The 27,227-nt window shown below is 31.1% G+C and overlaps 2 protein-coding genes across 2 annotated transcripts in view; both read right to left on the reverse strand.

Annotated features, from left to right (window-relative positions):
* The window catches only part of LOC142240036 (putative sodium-coupled neutral amino acid transporter 11), a 143,394-nt gene that overhangs the window by 82,082 nt on the left and 34,085 nt on the right, over positions 1–27,227 (reverse strand). The window contains exons 4-5 of the mRNA XM_075311758.1: positions 11,882–12,256; positions 1,574–1,688 (exon numbers count right to left, since the gene is read on the reverse strand). Coding sequence (XP_075167873.1) covers positions 1,574–1,688; positions 11,882–12,256 — 490 coding nt within the window. The remainder of the gene's footprint in view (positions 1–1,573; positions 1,689–11,881; positions 12,257–27,227) is intronic.
* The window catches only part of LOC142238166 (uncharacterized), a 370,552-nt gene continuing 355,450 nt past the window's right edge, over positions 12,126–27,227 (reverse strand). The window contains exon 11 of the transcript XR_012722668.1: positions 12,126–12,256. The gene's annotated coding sequence lies outside the window, so the exon portion shown is untranslated. The remainder of the gene's footprint in view (positions 12,257–27,227) is intronic.

Genomic DNA, 27,227 nt, shown 5'->3' on the forward strand with positions numbered 1-27,227 from the left:
AAATACTGATAAAAATAAAAAGTGAAATTGGAAAGAAAAATTTTGATGTTCTTCATCCAAATAAACTTCCTATGCACAACTTCTAAGGCAATGCAAAGGATCCAAAAATGGAGTACTTCAGTCCTATGACAAGCCCATGTAAAATGCATTGGAGATGATCCTTTATTGGAGGCTCTTTTTTGCTGAGCGGTGCACATGAAAGATGTTTGTCGCAGCTATGTTATTTTTCGATTTCGGCGATCATGAATAAAGGATGGTTAAATTGTAATTCGATGTTGAATGTGAACCACACCTAAACGCCAAGATTTTTTCGAATTTTATTTGACATTTCTATATTTCAGACTTACTCAATTTGAACCATGGACGTCGTGAATGGGCAGAATGGTTCCAAGAAATGGCAACAGTGGATTTCGAAGAAAATCATCTTCAGTGATGAGGCACATTTTCACCTCAGTGGATTCGTCAATAAACAGAATTGCCGTATTTGGGCGAATGAGAATCCAAGAGTGATTGTCGAAAAACCAATGCACCCACACAGAGTGACTGTTTGGTGCGGTTTATGGGCTGGCGGCATCATCGGGCCATATTTTTTCCAAAATGAGGCCGGTCAGGTAGTTACTGTGAATGGTGTTCGCTATCGTGAGATGATAACGAACTTTTTATGGCCTGAATTGGAAGATATTGATGTGGACGATATGTGGTTTCAGCAGGACGGTGCCACTTGCCACACAGCTAACGAAACAATGGTGTACGTCGATAAGCCAGCAACAATTCAAGAGCTAAAGGATGAGATAATACGGCACATTAACGGCATAGAACCTCCATTATGCCTCAGAGTCATCGAAAATTTGGACCATCGGATGAAGGTGTGCCACCGAGGTCGCGGCGCCCAATTGGCCGATATTTTGTTCCACGCATAATTGAGTAATACCAATATATCATAATAAAATAAAATTACAATAATTTTCTAAATGGTTTTTGTTTTATTCAAAATCAACATCGGCCCTTGAAATTTTAACCACCCTTTATTTGCAGAGAAAACAATATTTTTGCTATAAAAATGTTCCATGTTCACAGACCAAAAATAAAATTTTGCTCTTGATACATGTTTGAGGTGATCATATTCCTTCTCTGCGTGCAGATTGACGGGCGGACAGACTGTTTTGGCTAGACGGACTCAGGAGCCGGCCCTGAGCATTATTGCCAAAAACACCATGTATCCCCTTCTAGGTGTTGCAAACATATGCACTAACTTATAATACCCTTCTCGACAGTGTGGCACAGGACATACAACTCATTGTTGGCAACCACAGTGCAAACACACAGGCATTAGCCAACATCACAAAACTCGCCACACAAAGAGCCACTTGAGCTTAGTTAACAGAATTTATTGTTGAACATTTCCGCCAGAATTAGTCAATGATTTAGTTGGTATTTGTACTATGCATTATTGGATTTAACTTTAAATTAGTTTTACCACGATTTTTTTCAAAATTTTGAAGTTTGAACACGTTCATGTACAATACTTTCACATACACCTATACTCACACACTGAGAAATGTGTTATACATACCTAAGAATGGATACATAAATTGCAGCAAGGACAATAGGTAGTAGCCGTATTTGCCGTAGGCAGCCTCCATTATACCGGGATAGCTAAAACGTCCGCATATGTGACCACACTTGACCTAAAAGAAGAAAACAAAAAAGTAGAAAATATGGTGGTGGAAACAAAGTTCAACAAAAAGGCAACCAAAAAAACTTTGTAAAATTTTTCGAAATGTCAGAGGGGAAACACATTGCCACTGAATGCTTCTAGTGGCCAAACACAATTGTAAAGTCAAATATACGCTTCCTCTATTGAAATTCGTTTAGATGGAATTTTAATGGGGACGAAAATTCGCTTGTTTGGGGAGCCTGTTGCATATATGAAGGTAAATCAAATCGAAATTTTGACAAAAACAGAAATCCACATAAGTTTTTTATATATATCACCATATGGTGGGGTATAGCAAGTTTGTCATTCTGTTTGTAACACATCGAAATATCAATTTCCAACTATATGAAGTGTATGTACACATTCTTGATCAGGATGAAATTCTAAGACGTTCCAATGATATCCGTTATTTGTCTGTTGTATTTACGCTGCAGCCTTCAATAATGATTATTTGCCAGCAGGCAACACACGAGGATGGGATATATCGGAAAAAATCGAAGATAGGCTATACCGCTTCCTCGATTTGGCTTCTGTAGACACCGCAATTTTACCCCATTTTCCTGAAGTTTTAAATATAAAGAAATTTTAGGTCGGACAAGACCTGTTCATGTTTCGATATACGCATCACATAGATCAGAGCGCAACTTTCACCTGACTTTCCCGAAATTTATTTTGAGCCAACACTTAAAAAAAACATCGAACTGATATTAAAGATTGAATAAAATTTTGACAAACTTTCTGCAGAAATAAAATTTTGACAAAAGTTTTCAGTAGAAATAAAATTTTGAGACATTTTCTATAGAAATATAATTTGAGAAATAAAAATTTTGACAAAATTTCCTATCGAAATAAAATGTGGACAAAATTTTCAATCGAAATAAAATTTTTACAAAATTTCCTATATTAATAAATTTTGGATAAAATTTTCTGCAGAAATAAAATTTTGACAAAAAATTCTATAGAAATAAAATTTTGAAAAAATGTTCTATAGGAATGAAATTTTGACAAAATTGTCTATAGAAAAAAATTTTGACAACAATTCCTAAAGGAATAAAATTCTGATAAAAATTTCCAATAGAAATAAAATTTGGACAAAATTTTCTATAGAAATACAATTTTGGCAAAATTTTCTACAGAAATAAAATTTTGACAAAAATTTCTATATAAATAAAATTTTGACAAAATTTTCTACAGAAAATAAATTTTGACAAAATTTCCTATAGAAACAACATTTGGACAAATTTTGCTATAGAAATAAAATTTGGACAAAATTTTCTATAGAAATAAAATTTTGACAACATTTTCTATAGAAATAAAATTTTGACAAAATTTTCTACAGAAATTAAATTTTGACAAAAGTTTCTATAGAAATAAAATGTTGACAAAATTTTCTATAGAAGTTAAATTTTGATAACATTTTCTTTAGAAATAAAATTTTGACAAAATTTTCTACAGAAATAAAATTTTGACAAAATTTTCTATAGAAATAAAATTTTGACAACATTTTCTATAGAAATAAAATGTTGACAAAATTGTCTATAGAAGTTAAAGTGTGATAAAATTTTCTACAGAAATGAAATTTTGACAAAGTTTTCTATAGAAATACAATTTTGACAAAATTTTCTACAGAAATAAAATTTTGACAAAAATTTCTATAGAAATAAAATTTTGACAAAATTTTCTACAGAAACAAAATTTTGATAAAATTTTCTTTAGAAATAAAATTTTGACAACATTTTCTATAGAAATACAATTTTGACAAAATGTTCTATAGAAATAACATTTTGACAACATTTTCTATAGAAATAAAAATTTGACAAAATTTTCTATACAAGTTAAAGTTTGATAAAATTTTCTATACAAATAAAATGTTGACAAAATTATCTACAGAAATAAAATTTTGAGAAAAATTTCTATAGAAAAAAAATGTTGACAAAGTTTCCTATAGAAATAATTTTTTGACAAAATTTTCTATAGAAATAAAATTTGGACAAAAACTTTCTACAGAAATAAAATTTTGACAAAATCTTCGAAAAAATAAAACTTTGACAAAATTTTCTATAGAAATAAAATTTTGACAAAATTTTCTATAGAAACAAAATTTTGACAAAATTTTCTATAGAAACAAAATTTTGACAAAATTTTCTATAGAAATAAAATTTTGATAAAATCTTCGAAAAAATAAAACTTTGACAAAATTTTCTATAAAAATAAAATTTTGACAAAATTTTCTATAGAAACAAAATTTTGACAAAATTTTCTATAGAACTAAAATTTTGACAAAATTTCTTATAGAAATAAAACTTTGACAAAATTTCTTATAGAAATAAAACTTTGACAAAATTTCTTATAGAAATAAAACTTTGATAAAATTTGCTATAGAAATACAATTTTGAAAAAGTTTTCTATAGAAATAAAATTTTGACAAAATTTTCCACAGTAATAAAATTTTCTATAGAAATAAAATTTTGACAAAATTTTCCATAGTAATAAAGTTTTTACAAAATTTTTTATATTATATATTATATAAATTTTGAAAAAAATTTCTATAGAAATAACATTTTAACAAAATTTTCTAAAGAAATAAAGTTTTGACAAAATTTTCTATAGAAATAAAATTTTGACAAAAATTTCTATAGAAATAAAATTTGGACAAAATTTCCTATAGAAATAAAACTTGGACAAATTTTTCTACAGAAATAAAATTTTGACTAAATTTTCTATAGAAATAAAATTTTGACAAAAATGTCTTAGAAATATAATTTTGATAAAATTTTATATAGAAATAAAATTTTGACAAAATTGTCTATAGAAATAAAATTTTGGAAAAATTTCCTATAGAAATAAAATTTTGACACAATTTTCTATAGAAATAAAGTTTTGACAAAATTTTCCATAGTAATAAAATTTTGACACAATTTTCTATAGAAATAAAATTTTTACAAAATTTTTTATAGAAAAAAAAATTACAAAATTGTCTATAGAAATAAATTTTTGACAAAATTATCTATAGAAATAAAATTTTGCAAAAATTTTCTAAAGAAATAAAATTTTGACAAAATTTTCTATAGAAATAAAATTTTTACAATATTTTCTATAGCAATAAAATTTTGACAAAATTTTCTATAGAAATACAATTTTAAAAAAATGTTCTATAGAAAAAATTTTGACAAAATTTTCTATAGAAATAAAATTTTGACAAAATTTTCTATAGAAATAAAATTTTTACAAAATTTCTAAAGAAATAAAATTGCTTGTTAAAGACAATTACATGTCTTTAGTCAAGGCATGATTTTAAGCTTAAATCAAAACAACAATAAAAATTTTATTTCTACAGAAAATGTTGTCTAAATTTTATTTCTCTTGTTTTGGTTTCAGCTTAAAAGCATGCGTTGACTAAACTTCAAGGTGGCTTAACAAACAGAGGAAAAGTATGGTTGTCAAATTTATTTAGTATTTTTTAATTTGTTAGATTGGTGGTAAAATTTTATTAAAATTTTGGTGGATTTTTTTTGGAACGAGCGGTAACCGTGCTCAGGAGACGGCCCTAAGCCTTATTGCCAAAGACACTATGTGACTATCTTGTTTCCTTTTGTGCGGGCTAAAAAGACTGTTTTTCATATGTTTGGGTGTAAAAAGTATATGTTTGGGACTCAAATTTTTTAACACAATATTTTTAAGTGCAAGCATATATTGTTCAGAAACTAGCATAATAAGTTTGGGACACATATTTTAATATGTTAGAACATATTATGTTTGGGACATAAAATAATATGCTTGGATGCAAACATATAGTAATTTAGAAATAGCCTATAAACATACATGTGTTTAGAAAGAGAGACCTAGAGAGTATGCTGCGTTGACTAAACTTCAAGGTGGCTTAACAAACAGAGGAAAACTATGTTTGTCAAATTTATTTAGGATTTTTTAATTTGTTAGATTTGTGGTAAAATTTTATTAAAATTTTGGTGGATTTTTTTTTGGCACGAGCGGTAACCGCGTTCAGGAGACGGCCCTAAGCCCTATTGCCAAAGACACTATGTGTCTATCTTGCTTCCTTCTGCACGGGCAAAAAAGACTGTTTTTCATATGTTTGGGTGTAAAAAAGTGGAAGCATATATTGTTCAGAATCTAGCATAATATGTTTGGGACATATATGTTAATATGTTAGAACATATTATGTTTGGGACATAAATTTTTTGTAAATATAATATGCTTCAATGCAAACATATAGTAATTTAGAAATAGCCTATAAACATATATGTGTTTAGAAAGAGAGACCTAGCGAGTATGCTGCAAGTAATATAATGAAAGTAACCAATTGGCGACTTAAAATAGGTGAAACATATTATGCTTGAACATTACAAACAATATTTTGTTTGCACCAATCCTGAAAATATATATGCTTGAAGCAGAATGTGTTTGGGGTATACGTTACAGAAGCGATTTTTTTTTTGATCTGCCAGGCAGATTAAATATAGTTCTTGGTGGATATATAGAGAGAAAATCCTATGAATAATTTTGTACCGATACACTCAAAAAAAAAGTGAACTTACTATTTCACTAAAGCCAATTTAACTCTATTTTAGCTCATGAAATTATTGTATTTGGAGAAGGTTTCATTTACTCTAATAATTTTTTGCGTACGTTAGTTAAATGAACTAAAAGACGGGGAAAAATTATACACAAATTAAGCATAGAGATTTACTAAATTCGTATTTCTCATAAAATAGTTAATTATTTCTTCAAATTTGTAAATTTTACTACAAAAGTGTCCATCATGAACTTCGTATGTCACTAAAGACATTCTTGCAATTTTGAACTCCAATTTTTTCCTTCCAACTACAAAATTTTCTTTAAAAAGTGAGAAAAATTATTTATGTCTAACAAATTTTCTTGAATTTGTCGAAAACTATTTACTTATTTTTGTGATATCGGCGTGATGCCAGCGCTTGTAATACTGTTTAGTTAAAAATTTCTAAAACTATTCAAAATTTTCTAAAATTAATCAAAAGTTTTCTTCCTGGTGAGTTCACTGTTTTTTCAGTGTATGAACCAATTTTCGCACTGTAATCATAGACCCAACAAAAACCGGATTGGATGAAATTTGTTCGGCCATGAGGTTCCTCCAGAAGCCTAATTTCAATCGGATCAGATGAAATGTTTCAGTAGGCTCAAGAAGTAAACATCTGAGGATCGGTTTGTATGAGGGCATATAATAGCTTAGGTGGCAGCCCGATGTATTTGGCCCAATTAGACTATTCAGTCCATTGTGATACCACATTGCTGAAATTCTCTCTTATCACTGAGTGCTGCCCGATTCCATGTTAAGCTCAATGACAATGGACCCACTTTTTATAGCCGAGTCCGAACGGCGTCCCACATTGTAGTGAAACCACTTATGTTAGAGAAGCTTTGAGACACTCAGAAATGTCACCAGCTTTACTGAGGTGGAATAATCCGCTGCTAAAAAACTTTTTGGTGTTAGGTCGAAGCAGGAATCGAACCCACAACCTTGTGCATGCAAGGTGGGCATGCTAACAATTGCACCACGGTGGCATATATGAACAAGAAAAACTTTTTGTTCATGTTTCAAGTAGATAGCTTTTTTTATTCGGAAGTCAGCATGATTTCAACAGACAGACGGACGGACATTCCTAGATCGACTCAAAATTTCACCACGACCCTAACCTTGTATATGGATTCTGAGACCGATATTATGATGTGTTAAAAACGGAATGACAAAGTTAATATATCCTTATAAAAATAAAGAACACATGAAACGTGTCCAAAGCATTGGCATAAACAACAATAAATCATTAATGGATGAAAGAGCCTCTTACAAAATATTGTGCACTTTCTATACCATGACAAAAAAACACGTGTCCTCTGTTCGTTTATATTTCACTTTTTGTTTTTGGGTTTTTGATAATTTCGAAATATGACCAATTACAATTGTACTTGGCAAAAAATTAACTGGAAAGTTTTGATTAAAGCCATTTGCTATGACAGAAACAACAATAAATCATTGTTCACTTTCGAAACGATGACAACAAACACGTGTCCTCTGCTCGTGTATAGTATTGTACTTTTTTATTTTGAGGTTTCATATAAAATCTCTACTCTAAAATCTCTACTCTAAAGTAATCTTCAAACTTGACCAATTACAATTCGACTTAGCAAGAAGTTAAATGAAAAGTTTCCAATGAAACCATTTCTCTCACAGTATAATTGAATGAAAACATCCTATTCGCAGTCATCCTCGATGGTATAATCATTCAAAAGTTTTGCTATTTAAGACTGGACATTGGAAGCTGCTTCACATGTAAGCTCTCAATATTCCCATTGTTCATCCTTCGATACTCGTATTGTTCACCCTTAATGTCCTTATAAATATTACATTTTAATATTATCTTTTTGGCTTTTGGGATTTTTATTTTTTTGTTTTTCATTCTTCAATATTAGCTTCACGTAGTACTAGAGCCACTGCCATGAAGGATGAAAACATAAAAACCCCAAGTACTATATACATTAAGTTCGTGCTCCTAATAACAAATCCACTCTCACTCTCTCTATCTATCTCTCATACAGGATATGCAACCAGTCTCCTTGATATGAGAAAACCACTTGTACATATGACAAGGATATACAGAAGAAGAAGAAGAAGAGGATTCACACTAGTGCCATGGAACAACATGCAAGCCAATGTCGTCGGCACATTACACTCCCACGCAATTATTTGTGCGATGACATTGCCTCCGTCACTCCCCCCAGAAGCACCCATTTGAAAAGCAATATTTTTGCAATTTCCTTTAAACAAAAGCACTAAACTTTAATTTCAGTGAAACGTCATAACCAGGACATTTTCCATATGCAACGACAATTGCAGTAGAAGCATATGCTAAAGCCACAGGGAAGGAAAGGAAAAGAAAACAAAAATTAAATGGATAGAGGCGATAACAGCAGTAGTAGTAGAAGAACAGAACAAAGGCTAGGTTTTTTTGTTTTTTTTTTTGAACATGTTCCAAATGTTCTGCAATGTAAATGTGATAGATGCAAACATTTCATATTTGGCCCACAGTCAATTGACCACACTTTGCATGACTCTGTGGTATATATGGGGTTAAGGCAATATAATTTGAATGGCACCGATTACTGGCTGTCAGGGTCGTGCTAAGATTATTATGTAGAGTATTAAGTTGGATGCTAAAAGAAGATCACAGTGAAGGCCACTACACCATGGATTCAAATCTATTGATTTTTATGATCTGTTTGTAGAAGATGTTAACATACAAGCACATTTAAAATGACTAATAACTTGGCCGAATCTTATGTACCCTCCACCATGGATTTCGTACACGGATGAAACAGACTGTTTTTCATATGTTTGGCTATAAACATTATATGTTTGGAACACAAATTTTTAAACACAATATTTTTAAGTGCAAGTGTTCATAAACTAGCATAACATGTTTGGGACATATATGTTAATATGTTAGAACATATTATGTTTGGGACATAAAATGTTTGTAAATATAATATGCTTGGATGCAAACATATATTAATTTAGAAATAGTCTATAAACATATATGTGTTTAGTAGCTTGGAGCGCTATTTAACGGAGCGATATTGAATTAAGTTGGTGGTTGTTGCTTGTTATTACAAAATTAACATTTTATTTTTCCTTGGGCAATTGATCAGCTACTTCTTTGATCCTTACAAACTGTGTGGTCCGCTGTTCGAATCCCCGTCCGGCAAAAGGTAAAATTAAAATAAAAAAAAATCATACAATTGAATAATTTCTTCTACAATGTTTGTATTACAGAAAAAGGTGCTAAGAACTAAAAAATCTCGTGGAAGTGAGAAAGATGTGGGGGAATATACAATTGGGCAGAAACAAAATTTTGAGCATTCAGGTCGAAAACCTATGTTGTTAGCACCTATATTACCTGTTTATTTTCATAATTCATTATGATTGTAAATATATAAATAAATAAATAAAATTTTGAGCACAATATTGTTTGGGAGAATTTTTTTAAGCATATAATATTTTTGGGTGCAAAATGCTTCCAAACATATTATATGTTCACATAATAACATATTGTTTTTGGAAGACAACATTATTGAATTTGGATGCAAAAATACAAAATGTTTGGAACTTAGACTACCCAAACATATATTGTTTAGACCAATATGCTTTCAAACATATTATATATTGGAAGAGATCAAACATATAAATGTTTGGGCAATACCCAAAAATGTATATGCTTGAAGCAAAATATGTTTGGGAGTATATGTTACAGAAGCGATTTTTTGTGAGCGTGTAGAAACTACTACGAAAGACTGTTATCCACAATCGAATTACTTAGGGTGTGGTATCTTAAATCGATTTCTAAATTGTGAGTTAGTCCATGCGTGGTATATATTAGACAAAACAGGCATGTGTAGGTAAGTCTATAAATAATTACGAATCAATATGGACTTTTGCACGGTACGTAGGGAGCCAGAATTGTAATATGGGAGTCGCTTATATGGGGGCTATATACAATTATTGATATGGACCAATTTTTGTGTGATTGGGGATCGATTTATCTGAGGGCTACATATAACTATAGACCGATATGGACCTAGTTAGGCATGGTTGTTAACGGACATATACTAGCACAATGTACCAAATTTCAACTGACTCGCATGAAATTTGATCCTCCAAGAAGCTCCAAAACCAAATCTCGGGATCGGTATATATGGGGGCTATATATAATTATGGATTGATATGGACCACTTTTGGCATGGTTGTTAACTATCATATAACATACTACCACCACGTACCAAATTTCAACCAGATCGGATGAATTTTGCTTCTCCAAAAGGCACCGAAGGTCAAATCTGGGGATCGGTTTATATGGGGCCTATATATAATTATGGACTGATATGAACCAATTCCTGCATGGTTGTTGGATACCTTATACTAACATCACGTACCAAATTTCAACCGAATCAGATGAATTTTGCTCTTCCAAGGGGCTCCGGAGGTCAAATCTGGGGATCGGTTTATATGGGGGCTATATATAATTATGGACCGATTTCGATCAATTTTTGCATGGCCATTAGAGACCACATACTAACACTATGCACCAAATTTCAGCCGGATCGGACGAAATCTTCTTCTCTTAGAGGCTCCGCAAGCCAAATCTGGGGATCGGTTTATATGGGGGCTATATATAATTATGGACCGATGCGGACCAATTTGTGCATGGTTGTTAGAGACCATATACTAACACCATGTACTAAATTTCAGCTCGATCGGATGAAATTTGCTTCTCTTAGAGGGTCTGCAAGCCAAATTTGGGGATCCTTTTATATGGGGGCTATACGTAAAAGTGGACCGATATGGCCCATTTGCAATACCATCTGACCTACATCAATAACAACTACTTGTGCCAATTTTCAAGTCGATAGCTTGTTTCGTTCGGAAGTTTGCGTGATTTCAACAGACGGACGGACGGACATGCTCAGATCGACTCAGAATATCACCACGACCCAGAATATATATACTTTGTGGGGTCTTAGAGCAATATTTCGATGTGTTACAAACGAAATGACAAAGTTAATATACCCCCATCCTATAGTGGAGGGTATAAAAAGTATTTATTTTGCAAACTATCAGAAGTTTTTAATTCGTCCTATGAAAAACCAATTTTAAATTCACCGCTTTGTTTTCTGGGTAGGTAATTAGGCTCTCTTAGACAATTCAGCCCATTGTGATATCACGGCTGGTGAACTTCTCTCTTTACCATCAGTGGTATCAAGCATGCTTATTGCCTATAAATAATTGTTTATGTTTGAGATGTTAACAACATCTGGTTGATATTCCTACATTTATTACAATATTCCAAAAATATATTTTATAATTTTACATCACCCATTCTTCCATTCCCTTGGGCCTACAGCTGACCTTTGGCCTTTTCATTCCACAACCCCTTTTTCTGTTTTTTGAGTGAAGCACCCTTGCATGAAGCAAAAATTAAAATATCAACAATATCCTAATGGACAACAAACAACATAATTCCTAGCCAAAAAAAAAAAAACATTAAGTGTCCTTGTTATATGATGACGCTAGAAACACCACGGAAAATAAATCGTAGGCGAAACCCTAACACTTACCATTAATATCAGGGAATAGTCGGTTATGTAGGCAACAAGTATGAGCAGCAAAAAACCAAGGCCAAAACCAGCACGATGGAACGCATATGGAATGCCAATAACGCCACTGCCTACAATTGAGTTGATGTAGTTAAAGGATGCCTGCGGCAATGACGACAGTGCTTCACCCAAAGTCCCTTCACCACCAATGCCAATACCTCCTACACCGACACCACCACTAGAAGCACCATTGCCACCTCCACCACCGTTACCACCATTTGCACCTTCATTGAGGCCATCTATAGAGTAGGCCTGTTGATGCTGTTGTTGCTGGGTATCCTGTGACTGATGACTGTAGTATTGATGTTGCTGTGGGTTACTGCCATGTTGGTCACTCTGGAAGGAAAAGGAAACACGAAAAAATTAAAAAGAGACTGTTTTCGATAAATATACAGATTTTATGAGAGAGAGAGAGAGAGAGAGAGAGAGAGAGTGAAAAAAGAGACCCACACTAACTAATAACTAGAAAACTGATAAGTCCAATTTATACATTCCTGTGTCCTGTGTCCATGGTAATTGATTACACCTAAAGCCTAGTTTTCGCACAAAAAAAAAATGTCCATATAAAAGACTAATAGTACACATATTGGGCCCAGGTTGCTATAATTTCTAAACTGCTCGTCTGACACTTAAGAGATTTATTCCAATAACAGTTCATTTCATTGTTTATAAGCTTCCAAAAACATTTTGATCTATTTCATTCAGAAATAAAGTTATTCGTTATAGAATTAAATTGTGATAGATTTGGCTGGAAAACCACAAGTGGCTATAGTTAGAGCCACTAGAGCAACACAGATTAATCAATTCTGAGAGGGACACAACTATATGTTTGCCAGTTGTCCTCTAATAAATCAGGCAACCCAACCGCCGAAGACGGATCACTCTTCACCACGACAATGCGAACTCTCACGCATCGATTTAATGGGTCATCCGCCGTATTGTCCGGACTTGACAACGAATGACTTTTTATTATTCCCGTACCTAAAAAATAAAATGAGAGGTCAACGTTTTTTGACATCTGTAGAAACAGTTGATACGTTCCGAATGGAAGTTTTGGAGATACCTCAATCAGAGTTGTAAACGTTGTTAAAACGCATGCAAAAGTTTATAGATCTTAATGGAGAATATTTTGAAAAACAATAAAGCGATTTTCGATTTTTTTGTTCTCCAGTCCCAAAATATGAAAGACAAGCCTCGTACAGGCGGAGAGACGGATATCGCTAATTCATCTCAAGAAGTGGTCCTCACAATATTTGCCAAATACACAATGTGTCTATCTCATTTTCGTCTGGAGGCTGCAAACATATGCACTAACTTACGCAGAAAAAAATTAGGGCTTTGCCCAAATAAATTTGACAAGCATACTTTTCCTCTGTTGGTTAAGCTACACTTGTAGTTAAGTCAATGCATTTAAGCTGAAATCAAAAACAACAAAAAATATTTCATTTCTATAGAAAATTTGTCAAAATTTTATTTCTATAGAAAATGTTGTCAACATTTTATTTCTATAGAAAATGTTGTCAACATTTTATTTCTATAGAAAATGTTGTCAAAATTTTATTCCTATAGAATATTTTGTCAAACTTTTATTTCTGTAGAAAACTTTGTGAAAACTTTATTTCTATAGAATATTTTGACAATAGAAAACTTTGTGAAAATTTTATTTCTATAGAAAATTATGTCAAAATTTTATTTCTGTAGAAAATGTTGTCAAAATGACATTTCTATAAAAAATTTATGAAAATGTTATTTCTATAGAAAATTTTGTCAAAATTTTATTTCTATAGAAAATTTTGTCAAAATTTTATTTCTATAGCAAATTTTGTCAAAATTTTATTTCTATGCAAATTTTGTCAAAATTTTATTTCTATTGCAAATTTTGTCAAAATTTTATTTCTATAGAAAATTTTGTCAAAATTTTATTTCTATAGATAATTTTGTCAAAATTTTATTTCTATAGAAAAGTTTGTCATAATTTGTCAAACTATCATTTCTATAGACAATTTTGTCAAAATTTTATTTCTGTAGAAAATTTTGTCAAAACGTTATTTCTATATAAAATTTTGTCAAAATTTTATTTCTATCAAAAATGTTGTCAAAATTTTATTTCATAGAAAATTTTGTCAAAATTTTATTTCTATAGAAAATTTTGTCAAAATTTCATTTCCATAGAAAATTTTGTCAAAATTGTATTTGTATAGAAAATTTTATCAAAATTTTATTTCTATAGAAAATTTTTTCAAAATTGTATTTCTATAGCAAATTTTGTCAAACTTGTATTAAATTTTATTTCTATAGAAAATTTTGTCAAAATTTCATTTCTATAAAAAATTTTGTCAAAATTGTATTTCTATAGAAAATTTTATCAAAATTTTATTTCTATAGAAAATTTTTTCAAAATTTTATTTCTATAGCAAATTTTGTCAAACTTTTATTTCTATCGAAAATTTTGTTAAAATTGTATTTCTATAGAAATTTTTTTTGAAATTTTATTTCTATGGAAAATTTTGTCAAAATTTTATTTCTATGGAAAATTTTGTCAAAATTTTATTTCTATAGAAAATTTTGTCAAAGTTTTATTTCTACAGAAAATTTTGTCAAAATTTTATTTCTACAGAAAATTTTGTCAAAATTTTATTTCTATAGAAAATTTTGTCAAAATTTTATTTCTATAGCAAATTTTGTCGAAATTTTATTTCTATAGCAAATTTTGTCAAAATTTTATTTCTATAGAAAATTTCGTCAAAATTTTATTTCTATAGATAATTTTGTCAAAATTTTATTTCTATAGAAAATTTTGTCAAACTATCATTTCTATAGACAATTTTGTCAAAATTTTATTTCTGTAGAAAATTTTGTCAAAACGTTATTTCTATATAAAATTTTGTATTTCTATCAAAAATGTTGTCAAAATTTTATTTCATAGAAATTTTTGTCAAAATTTTATTTCTATAGAAAATTTTGTCAAAATTTCATTTCTATAGAAAATTTTGTCAAAATTGTATTTCTATAGATATTTTATCAAAATTTTATTTCTATAGAAAATTTTTTCAAAATTTTATTTCTATAGAAAATTTTGACAAAATTTTATTTCTATAGAAAATTTGTGAAAATGTTTTTTTTCTATAGAAAATTTTGTCAAAATTTTATTTCTATAGAACATTTTGTCAAAATTATATTTGTATAAAAAATTTTGTTAAAATTTTGTTTCTATAGAAAATTTTGTCAAAATTTTATTTCTATAGATAATTTTGTCAAAATTTTATTTCTATAGAAAATTTTGTCAAAATTTTATTTCTGTAGAAAATTTTGTCAAAAATTTATTTCTGTAGAAAATGTTGTCAACATGTTATTTCTATAGAAAATTTATGAAAATGTTATTTCTATAGAAAATTTTGTCAAAATTTTATTTCTACAGAAAATTTTGTCAAAATTTTATTTCTACAGAAAATTTTGTCAAAATTTTATTTCTACAGAAAATTTTGTCAAAATTTTATTTCTATGGAAAATTTTGTCAAAATTTTATTTCTATGGAAAATTTTGTCAAAATTTTATTTCTATAGAAAATGTTGTAAAAATTTTATTTCTATGGAAAATTTTGTCAAAAGTTTATTTCTATGGAAAATTTTGTCAAAATTTTATTTCTATAGAAAATTTTGTCAAAATTTTATTTCTATAGAAAATTTTTTAAAAATTGTATTGCTATATATCTATAGAAAATTATGTCAAAATTTTATTTCTGTAGAAAATGTTGTCAAAATGACATTTCTATAAAAAATTTAGGAAAATGTTATTTCTATAGAAAATTTTGTCAAAATTTTATTTCTATAGCAAATTTTGTCGAAATTTTATTTCTATAACAAATTTTGTCAAAATTTTATTTCTATAGAAAATTTTGTCAAAATTTTATTTCTATAGATAATTTTGTCAAAATTGTATTTCTATAGATATTTTATCAAAATTTTATTTCTATAGAAAATTTTGTCATAATTTGTCAAACTATCATTTCTATAGACAATTTTGTCAAAATTTTATTTCTGTAGAAAATTTTGTCAAAACGTTATTTCTATATAAAATTTTGTCAAAATTTTATTTCTATCAAAAATGTTGTCAAAATTTTATTTCATAGAAAATTTTGTCAAAATTTTATTTCTATAGAAAATTTTGTCAAAATTTCATTTCTATAGAAAATTTTGTCAAAATTGTATTTCTATAGATATTTTATCAAAATTTTATTTCTATAGAAAATTTTTTCAAAATTTTATTTCTGTAGAAAATTTTGTCAAAAATTTATTTCTGTAGAAAATGTTGTCAACATGTTATTTCTATAGAAAATTTATGAAAATGTTATTTCTATAGAAAATTTTGTCAAAATTTTATTTCTATAGAAAATTTTGTCAAAATTTCATTTCTATAGAAAATTTTGTCAAAATTTCATTTCTATAGAAAATGTTGTCAAAATTTTATTTCTAATGATTCACTAAATAGAAATAAAAGTTATAATAAAGACTTGATTATGCAAAGAAGGACTCGAGGATTCACAGAATAAGAGGTCTTTCCAATAGAACCATCTTTGTGTGCAATTTGAAGCAAATTAAGGTGAAATTCTGGCCTCTGGGTCCAATAAAGTGCATATACGGTGAACGATATATATGAAAGCTATATCTAACTCTGAACCGATTTCCACCAAATTCGGCATGTATTGCTAGAATATTAACACAAAGAGCAGACGCGTCTCATTGGCTGTTTGCGGAAACTGATTCACCAAATAGAAATAAAGACTTGATTATGCAAAGAAGGACTCGAGGATTCACAGAATAAGAGGTCTTTTCAATAGAGCCATTGAGGGAGCCACCGTGGTGCAATGGTTAACATGCCCGCCTTACATACACAAGGTCATGGGTTCGATTCCTGCTTCGACCGAACACCAAAAAGTTTTTCAGCGGTGGATTATCCCACCTCAGTAATGCTGGTGACATTTCTGATGGTTTCAAAGCTTCTCTAAGTGGTTTCACTGCAATGTGGAACGCCGTTCGGACGCGGCTATAAAAAGGAGGTCCCTTGTCATTGAGCTTAACATGGAATTGGGCAGCACTCAGTGATAGGAGAGAAGTCCACCAATGTGGTATCACAATGGACTGAATAGTCTAAGTGAGCCTGATACATCGGGCTGCCACCTAACCTCAATAGAGCCATCTTTGTGTGCAATTTGAAGCAAATTAAGGTGAAACTTTGGCCTCTGGGTCGAATAAAATGCATATAAGGTGAACGATATATATGAAAGCTATATCTAACTCTGAACCGACTTCCACCGAATTTGGCATGTATTGCTATTAACTCTGCTCCCTATGCAAAATTTGACGGAAATCGGAGTAAAACTTTAGTCCCTGTGGTCACATTTGTGTAAATCGGACAAAGTATATATATGGGAGCTATATCTAAATCTGAACCGATTTCAACCAAATTTAGCACACTTGCAAATACTATCAATTTTACCCTTTGTACAAAATTTATATGTGCGTATCGGGCGTAAGATATATGTGGGTGCTATATTTAAATCTTAACCGATTTCCTCCAAAATCAATAGGACTATATACTGACCCAATACACATACGACAATTGGTCTAAAATTGCGACCTAAACATTCAATACAAAACCACAGTCTAGTGCAGGGTATAAATATTAAAGGTTTCATTGGGCGTTTCAGTGGGCGGATCGATCTGAAAACTTCTATGAGCTCTTCTGACGTTATGCACAACATGTGTTCCAAATTTTAAACCGATAAGTGCATTTTTGTAGTTTTTGCGTCAAAATCAGGTCGTTGGCCCCATAGTGCAATCGAAACAGTAAAAAATCTAGCATTTTTAGTAGAATTCTACCAACTGTGGCCACCGTGAATGTAACATCCTTTGTAGGACATAAATAGTTCTTTCCTTTGTCATTTTCACAATCTTCCGGAGTTTCTGTATTATATTTGTAATTGTGTCTTCAAATTCTCCTGATAACTAATGTCGAATCATCTGCAGTCACTTTGATATACAAATATTTGCGCGATCTACGTTTAAAAAAATATATATTTTTGTAAACAATTCTTTAGATGGACTTACAGTCAATTCTGAAAGAAACCCTATGTTGTGTTAAACATTATAACAAAACCTACCCGCCACTGAAAATCTTTACGCGACCTCTTTCCCTCCGTCTTTGGCAAAGGTCACTTTAAGTAAATATCTGCCTTGGTATTGGCATAGGTGTTGAAGAACGCTTCATTATTCACTATCATGAGAATCAGCTGCAATCAGCTTTTCATAGTCAATCCATTTTATTTTCGCCTCAGTGCCTGGTTTTAATTAAAAACAAAAACTGTATGCACTCACAGAATCCTATCCTTCATACACATTGAACTGTGTACTTGCAGCAGAGTAACGTTGGGCACTTTGTTGCCGAAGAAGACAACAGGTAGGAAAGCAAATATTTACATCATTGATTGCATGAAAAACAACAAATATCACAAAAAGAGGATATCGTTGGTGAACGTACACCCACACAGGCAACGTCAAACGTGGGCTCAGGCCTTTGAATGAAAACAATCGGGATATTATACATTAAGGTTTGATTGGAAATAAATCCTTTGGATAATAAAGTGAATTTTTATTGAAATTCAAAGATAAATGGAAAAGTAAATAGATCTTCGGTTCTACGTATTTGACATATGTTACTTTTTGTTGGCTCGAAGACCACAAATGATCGTATATGGCTTTATAATGCTTATAATACGTTCACACTATGCTCGAAATAGCCTTTTGTGTTTTTATTAATAAACTGATTATTGGTACTAGGTGGCGTATGTGATATTTACTTTCATTTAAGCTATTGTTTCTCATACGTACTCGTAGAGATGTGTGATGTGGAATAGAGCATTGCATGAGAACATTCATTCATAGAGCACACAACTGCACTCATGAAACGGTTCGAGAAGACTGAATAATCTTCATTGATCGAATGAATAGAATGAGAACACTGGCTTGATCGAATCGGTTCGAATGAATGTAAATGTATGAATGAGACATGGTTTGAATCACACCCATTAATTCAGTATCGAGTGAATGTTGTTGTGACGTCACATCATTGAAGTTGTGCATTTGTTTCCATTCTCGGTCGCAAGCAAACATTCGATTGCATTTGGTGAAACGGGATTATCGAGAATACTCGAACATTTAGCGGGAGTTTCGGGAATTTGCAAAGTTCTCGAGTATGTTATGACAAAAAATGTAATCATGCCTAATGAGAAAAGAAGTCATACAGTTTGTGTTTCTTTAGTTATAAGCAAAGACAATAAACTCTAGGAAGATAGGAAATTGGCTACTGAGGAGATCAAACCATTTACCGTGTTAGTTTCATACTCGAACCAAACGCGTATACGACATGTATTGGAATAGCATTAAAATGCAAATAAAAAGAAATTAAGTGCACGAAATAAATTTCCTTAAACGGGAAAATGTAATTTTTTTGTTGTTGCCTAAAATTTAACATTGTTTCATTAAGAAAATTAAGTTTTTCATTTAAAAAATAAAAACGAAAAACAAATAAAAAATTACAAACATGTACGGAACTAACATGGTAAATGCAACATTTGGTATGACGCAAGTCAATTTCCTATCTTCCTCAAGTTTATTGTCTTTGGTTATAAGTGAGTAAATAATAGTTAAGCTTATTGACGATAAAAAGAGTAATTCTAACAAGGTAAATGTTTAAATTTGTTATGTTTTTATATGTAACTAGCAAAAGTAAATTGATATCAGGCTAACATAAAAATAGTAAGCTACGAGGAGCCCGTCGTAAATAAGGAAAAAAAAAAAAAAACATTACTAATATTGCCGTTAGAATTGTTGTTGTGTCCTTAGAAACCAGTTTCATATAGTTATCACAGTAATTGTTGTTGACTAGAAACGAGATATTGTGTGATCGTTCGCCAATCAGGTGAATTCAGCAATGTCTTTAAAAATAGATTTCGATTTGTTGGTACATTAGTGTAGTAACAAATCGAAATCTAAAAATAAGATTAAGGGATTGTAAAGTTATACGAAAAGATGATGCACAGTGCGGGTGGAAAATGGTTAAATTTGGGAAAAATAATTCTCGTATGTAAATTTCATAAGAAATTAACATAAAAGAACCAAATTGAATCATCTCACCCGGCCAGATCTCGCTAAAGACTATGGAAATGTGTAGTGGCCAACACTGAAACATATATGTATAGTCAGGCTTGCGAGATGGGTTTCTGGCATTTTCTTTTCAGTAACTTAATGATGTCAATTCCCTTAATCTTCCTGTCCAATAAGCTCGAATAAATATTGTAATAACTTCTAGTTTAAATGATTTGGACATTGAACCAGCCTGCATTGATATCAGGCTAACATAAAAATAAAAGTAAATTTATTTTTGTATTTTTTGTCTGTTTTTTTATACCATCCACCATAGGAAGGGGGTATATTAAGTTTGTCATTCCGTTTGTAATACATCGAAATATTGCTCTAAGACCCCATAAAGTATATATATTCTGGGTCGCGGTGAAATTCTGAGTCGATCTACGCATGTCCGTCCGACCGTCTGTTGAAATCACGCTAACTTCCGAACGAAACAAGCTATCGACTTGAAACTTGGCATAAGTAGTTGTGTAGGTCGGATGGTATTGCAAACGGGCCATATTTTATCAAAATTTTATTTGCATAGAAAATTTTATCAACATTGTATTTCTATAGAAAATTTTATCAAAATTTTATTTCTATAGAAAACTTTGTGAAAATTTTATTTCTATAAAAGTTTTTATCAAAATTTTATTTCTATAGAAAATTTTATCAAAATTTTATTTCTATAAAAAATGTCATAATTTTATTTCTATAGAAAATTTTGTCAAAATTTTATTTCAATAGAAAATGTTGCTAACATCTATAAAAAAACAATTATCAAAATTCTATTTCTATAGAAAATTCTATCAAAATTGTATTTCTATAGAAAATTTTGTCAAAATTTTATTTCTATAGAAAATTTTGTCAAAATTTTATTTTTATAGAAAATTTTATCAATATTATATTTGTATAGTTCGGCTTGAGGTCATATGAATAAAAACAGATGTTGTTGTTTTTTTGAGTTGTATTTTTATTTAATATTATCCAATATTTCGAAACATCTCCGATGTTCGTCTTCAGGGAAATTTTTTTTTGAAGTAAAGAACAATGAAATTATTCGCAAACGAGTAAATCTATAAAAAAATTTTATTTCTATAGAAAATTATTAACATTTTATTTCTATAGAAAATTTTCTCAAAATTTTATTTCTATAGAAAATTTTGTCAACATCGTATTTCTATAAAAAATTTAATCAAAATTTTATTTCTATAGAAAATTTTATCAAAAATTTTATTTCTATAGAAAATTTGGTCAAAATTTTATTTCTCTAGAAAATTTTATCGACATTTTATTTCTATAAAAAATTTTGTGAAAATTTTATTTCAATAGAAAATTTTTTCGACATTTTATTTCTATGGAAAATTTTGTCAAAATTTTATTTCTATAGAAAAAGGAAAAATATTTTATTTCCTTTAAATACGAATGCCCCTTATTTTTTATACGAAAAAGTGAATTGGATTTTTAACGATTATTTACTATAATGCCCAAAAATATCATCCCAAATGTTTCTCCTAAAAACTAGAGCAATATTTAGTTTTGCTGTTAATACCTTTTTACATAGAAATGCAGAAGGTTTTGTCCACTTTATGTTATTTTTTTTACTTCATACACAAGCGCCTTTCCATCAACTTACAACTAAATAAACGTACAATACATATAAAAGTTGTTGTTATTGTTACTACGTGAGGGCAAAAAAAGATTCGAAATCCTCGATTTCTTCACTTTGTTTTCGAAAACAATTTGACTCGTTGTGTTTGATCCCGAAGACTGAAGTTGTTTGATTGACCGTTTCATACAACACAAACGAGAACCAAAGATTATAGAAGAGGAAGATGGGAGATTGGTTACTGAGCACATCAAACCATTTACCACATTAGTTTAATACTCGAACCAAACGCGTATACGACAAGTATTGACATAGCATTAAAATGGAAATAAAAATAAATTAAGAGCACGAAATAAATTTCAATAAATCGGAAAATGTAATTTTTTTGTTGTTGCCTAAAATGTAACATTGTTTCATTAAGAAAATTAAGTTTTTCATTTAAAAAATAAAAACGAAAAACAAATAAAAAAAATTACAATCATGTATGGAACTAACATGGTAAATGCAACATTTGGTATGACGCAAGCCAATTTCCTATCTTCCTCAAGTTGATTGTCTTTGACGAGAACGAGTTATGGTTGTATTCGAACTTACAAACATCGGTCCAAACGGGAACGACTACAAATCTCTACCTTACTTGTTGGGCTTCGAGATGTTCTCGAACACAAAAATATATGACCGATGCAATGCTCTAATGTGGAACGTAGTTTTACGTTCACAATAAAATAAACAAGTAAGTTCGGCCAAAGATTATAGAAGAGGAAGATGGGAGATTGGTTACTGAGCACATCAAACCATTTACCACATTAGTTTAATACTCGAACCAAACGCGTATACGACAAGTATTGACATAGCATTAAAATGGAAATAAAAATAAATTAAGAGCACGAAATAAATTTCAATAAATCGGAAAATGTAATTTTTTTGTTGTTGCCTAAAATGTAACATTGTTTCATTAAGAAAATTAAGTTTTTCATTTAAAAAATAAAAACGAAAAACAAATAAAAAAATTACAATCATGTATGGAACTAACATGGTAAATGCAACATTTGGTATGACGCAAGCCAATTTCCTATCTTCCTCAAGTTGATTGTCTTTGAGTTCGGCCAGGCCGAATCTTATGTACCCTCCACCATGTGTTGCGTAAAAAACTTCTACTAGAGAATGCCATCCACAATCGAATTACTTTGGGTTGTGGTAATACTTGCCGATGAGACGGTATCTTAAAACTCCGTCTTCCAAATTGGAAGTTAGTCCATACGGGGTATATATTAGGCAAAAAAAAGCAGATTAAAAACCTAGATAATTCAGTTCTTGACCGGTATGAATTTTGGCGCGGTACAATAGAGGCAGAGGTGAAATATGGGGGTCGGTTTATATGGGGGCTATATACAGTTATGAACCTATATGATCCAAATTTTGAGTGATATTGTGAATAAATTTTAGCAATCGGATGAAATTTGCGCCTCCCTGAAATTTGCTTCTCCAAGAGGCTCCAAGGGTCAAATCTGGGGATCGCTTTGTATGGTGGCTATATATAATTATGGACCGATATGGTCCAATTTTTGCATATGTATTAGAGGTCATGTACTAACTCGACGTACCAAATTTCAACCGGGTCGGACGAAATGTGCTCCTCCTAGAGCCTCCACAAGCCAAATCTGGTGGTCGGTTTATATGGTGGCTATACGTAAACGATATGGCCGATTTGCAATACTACTCGACCTACATCAATAACAACTACTTGTGCCAAGTTTCACGATTTGGGGGCTACATAAAAATGTGAACTGATATAGCCCATCTTCGAACTTGACATGCATGCAGAAAAAAAGACGACTTTATGCAAAATTTCAGCACAATAGCTTCATTATTGAAGACCGTAGCGTGATTACAATAGAAATATAGAGGGGCATGGTTATATTGTCTTAACCATTCTCACTGATAAAGAATATATAGAAACTTAACGTAGTCCGAAATCGATATTTTGATATGTTATAAACGGAATGACAAATTTTTATACCCCCATCATCATTCTATGGTGGTGGATATAAATAAAAAAAACAGTGAACCCATTTGAAAGGAAAATTTTGATTAAGTTTAAAAAAATTATGCTATATTTGAACATTTTTACTAAACTGCATTGCAAAACAAGTAAGGAAAGTCTGTAGTCGGGCGGGGCCGACTACATTATACCCTGCACCACTTTTTAGATCCACATTTTCGATACCATATCAAATTCATGAAATGTGTTGGGCGCTATATATAAAGGTTTACGTTCCCTGATACATATATTTAAATCTGTCCCGATCTTGAAAAAATTTTCTAGACTTCAATAAAATATATATATATACGTAAAATTTAAGTAGGCCCTGGGGTGAAACATAATGTTATTAAAAACAAGTATATACGGCCGTAAGTTCGGCCAGGCCGAATCTTATGTACCCTCCACCATGGATTGCGTAGAAACTTCTACGAAAGACTGTCATCCACAATCGAATTACTTGGATTGTGGTATCTTAAAACTTCTTAACATCGTTTTCTAAATTGTGAGTTAGTCCATACGTGGTATATATTAGACAAAAATGTTATGTATAGTTAAGTCTACAAATAATTACGAATCGATATGGACTTTTTGCACGGTACGTAGAGAGCCAGAATTGAAATATTGGGGTCGCTTATATGGGGGCTATATACAATTATGAACTTGATATGGACCAATTTTTGTGTGATTGGGGATCGATTCATCTGAGGGCCATATATAACTATAAACCGATATGGACCTAGTTAGACATGGTTAACGACCATATACTAGCACAATGTACCAAATTTCAACTCACTCGGATGAAATTTGCTCCTCCAAGAGGTTCCAAAACCAAATCTCGGGATCGGTTTATATGGGGCTATGTACGATTATGGACTGATATGGACCATTTTTGGCATGGTTGTTAAATATCATATACTACCACCACGTACCAAATTTCAAGCAGATCGGATGAATTTTGCTTCTCCAAAAGGCACCGGAGGTCAAATCTGGGGATCGGTTTATATGGGAGCTATATATAATTATGGACTGATAGGAACCAATTCCTGCATGGTTGTTGGATACCATATACTAACATCACGTACCAAATTCCAACCGAATGGGAAGAATTTTGCTCTTCCAAGGGGCTCTGGTGGTCAAATCTGGGGATCGGTTTATATGGGGCCTATATATAATTATGGACCGATATCGACCAATTTTTGCATGGGAGTTTGAGGCCATATATTAACACCACGTACCAAATTTCAACTGAATCAGATGAATATTGGTCTTCCAAGAGGTTCCGGAGATCAAATGTGGTGATCGGTTTATATGGGGGCTATATATAATTATGAACCGATGTGGACCAATTTTTGCATGGCTGTTAGAGACCATATACTAACATCACGTACCAAATTTCAGCCGGATCGGATGAAATTTACTTCTCTTAGAGGCCTCGCAAGCCAAATCGGGGGATCGGTTTATATGGGGGCTATATATAATTATAGACCGATGTGGACCAATTTTTGCATGGTTGTTAGAGACCATATACTAACACCATGTACCAAATTTAAGCCGGATCGAATGAAATTTGCTTCTCTTAGAGGCCTCGCAAGCCAAATCGGGGGATCGGTTTATATGGGGGCTATATATAATTATGGACCGATGTCGACCAATTTTTGCATGGTTGTTAGATACCATATACTAACATAATGTATCAAATTTCAGCCGGATCGGATGAAATTTGCTTCTCTTAGAGGCTTCGCAAGCCAAATCGGTGGATCGGTTTATATGAGGGCTATATAATTATGGACCGATGTGGACCAATTTCTGCATGGTTGTTAGAGACCATATACTAACACCATATACCAAATTTCAGCCGGATCGGATGAAATTTCCTTCTCTTAGAGGCCTCGCAAGCCAAATTTTGGGGTCCGTTTATATGGGGGCTATACGTAAAAGTGGACCGATATGGCCCATTTGCAATACCATCCGACCTACATCAATAACAACTAATTGTGCCAAGTTTCAAGTCGATAGCTTGTTTCGTTCGGAAGTTAGCGTGATTTCAACAGACGGACGGACATGTTCAGATCGACTCAGAATTTCATCACGACCCAGAATATATATACTTTATGGGGTCTTAGAGCAATATTTCGATGTGTTACAAACGGAATGACAAAGTTAATATACCCCCCATCCTATGGTGGTGGGTATAAAAATATGGGAAAGATTTAAATCTGAACCAATTTTAAGGCAACTTCGCAAAGGCGCATTTATGATTCATTGGTCGATAGACCTGTATTGGAATTATAGGAAACTTGGATTAATTTTTACATATTTTCGACTTAGCAGTGGCGATTTTTCAAGGAAAGTTTCGGTATTTTGGAAATTGTATCCCAAATCGGAAAACATATATATGGAAGCTATATCTAAATCTGAACCGATTTCAATGAAATTTGACATGCATAGTTACTATGTTAATGTTGCTCCCTGTGCAAAATTTCACGTAAATCAGAGTACAACTTTGGTCTCTGTTATTATATTAGTGTAAATCGGGCGATAGATATATATGGGATCTATATCTAAATTTGAATCGATTTCAATAAAATTTAGCACACTTGACTATTCTACTGCTTGTACTCCTTGTGGAAAATTTCAAGCAAATCAAGGTAACACTCTGGGTTTTGGGAGCATATAAGTACATATCGGGCGAAAGATATATATATGGGAGCTATATCTAAATCTGAACCGATTTCTTCCACAATCCATAGGGTTATATTCTGACCCAAAACAGAAAAATTTGAAGTCGATTAGACTAAAACTGCTACCTGGACTTTGATTAGAAAAATTTGTTCACAGACAGACGGACGGGCGGACGGACGGACATGGCTAATGGAGTTCCAAATTGCGAAAATGTCTTTAGAACCATACGAAGTTCATAATGGGCATATTATTAGTAAAATTTAAAAATGTTTTGAAATTTTTAACTATTTTGTTTCGTTGTGTTCATTTTTTCCACTTTTGTAATTCAGTTAACTAACGTCCAAGAAAGCTTTTTCAACATATAATAACTTCATGAACTAAATTAAAACTAAATTGGCTTTAGCGCCATATAGGGTTAACTTTTTTTTTGAGTGTACAATAAAAAAATATATATTAGCCAAATTTCAATCTAAAATAAAATCTTGAGTAGCTTACAGCTGTCATTCCATCTACCATCTATACCACAGCACATTTCCTCTTCAAATTTAAAAAAAAAAAAAAAAAAAAAAAAAAAAACAATAGCTACAACAAGTATGTGATAAGGTTACTCATTTTTATCGGTTAAGATTTAAGTATAGAAACCATTTAGTTGCATATGATCCAATCGGGATATCTTAAGAGCACAACATCAGTCATTAGATTTAGATTCGTAATTTCTTATTACGAGAAAAGACTGTCATTATTTAAAAACAAGTATGCATCTTTTAACTTCTAATGACATTTTTGGGT

Source organism: Haematobia irritans, chromosome 5 (assembly GCF_050003625.1).
Source record: "Haematobia irritans isolate KBUSLIRL chromosome 5, ASM5000362v1, whole genome shotgun sequence".
Classification (NCBI taxonomy): domain Eukaryota; kingdom Metazoa; phylum Arthropoda; class Insecta; order Diptera; family Muscidae; genus Haematobia; species Haematobia irritans.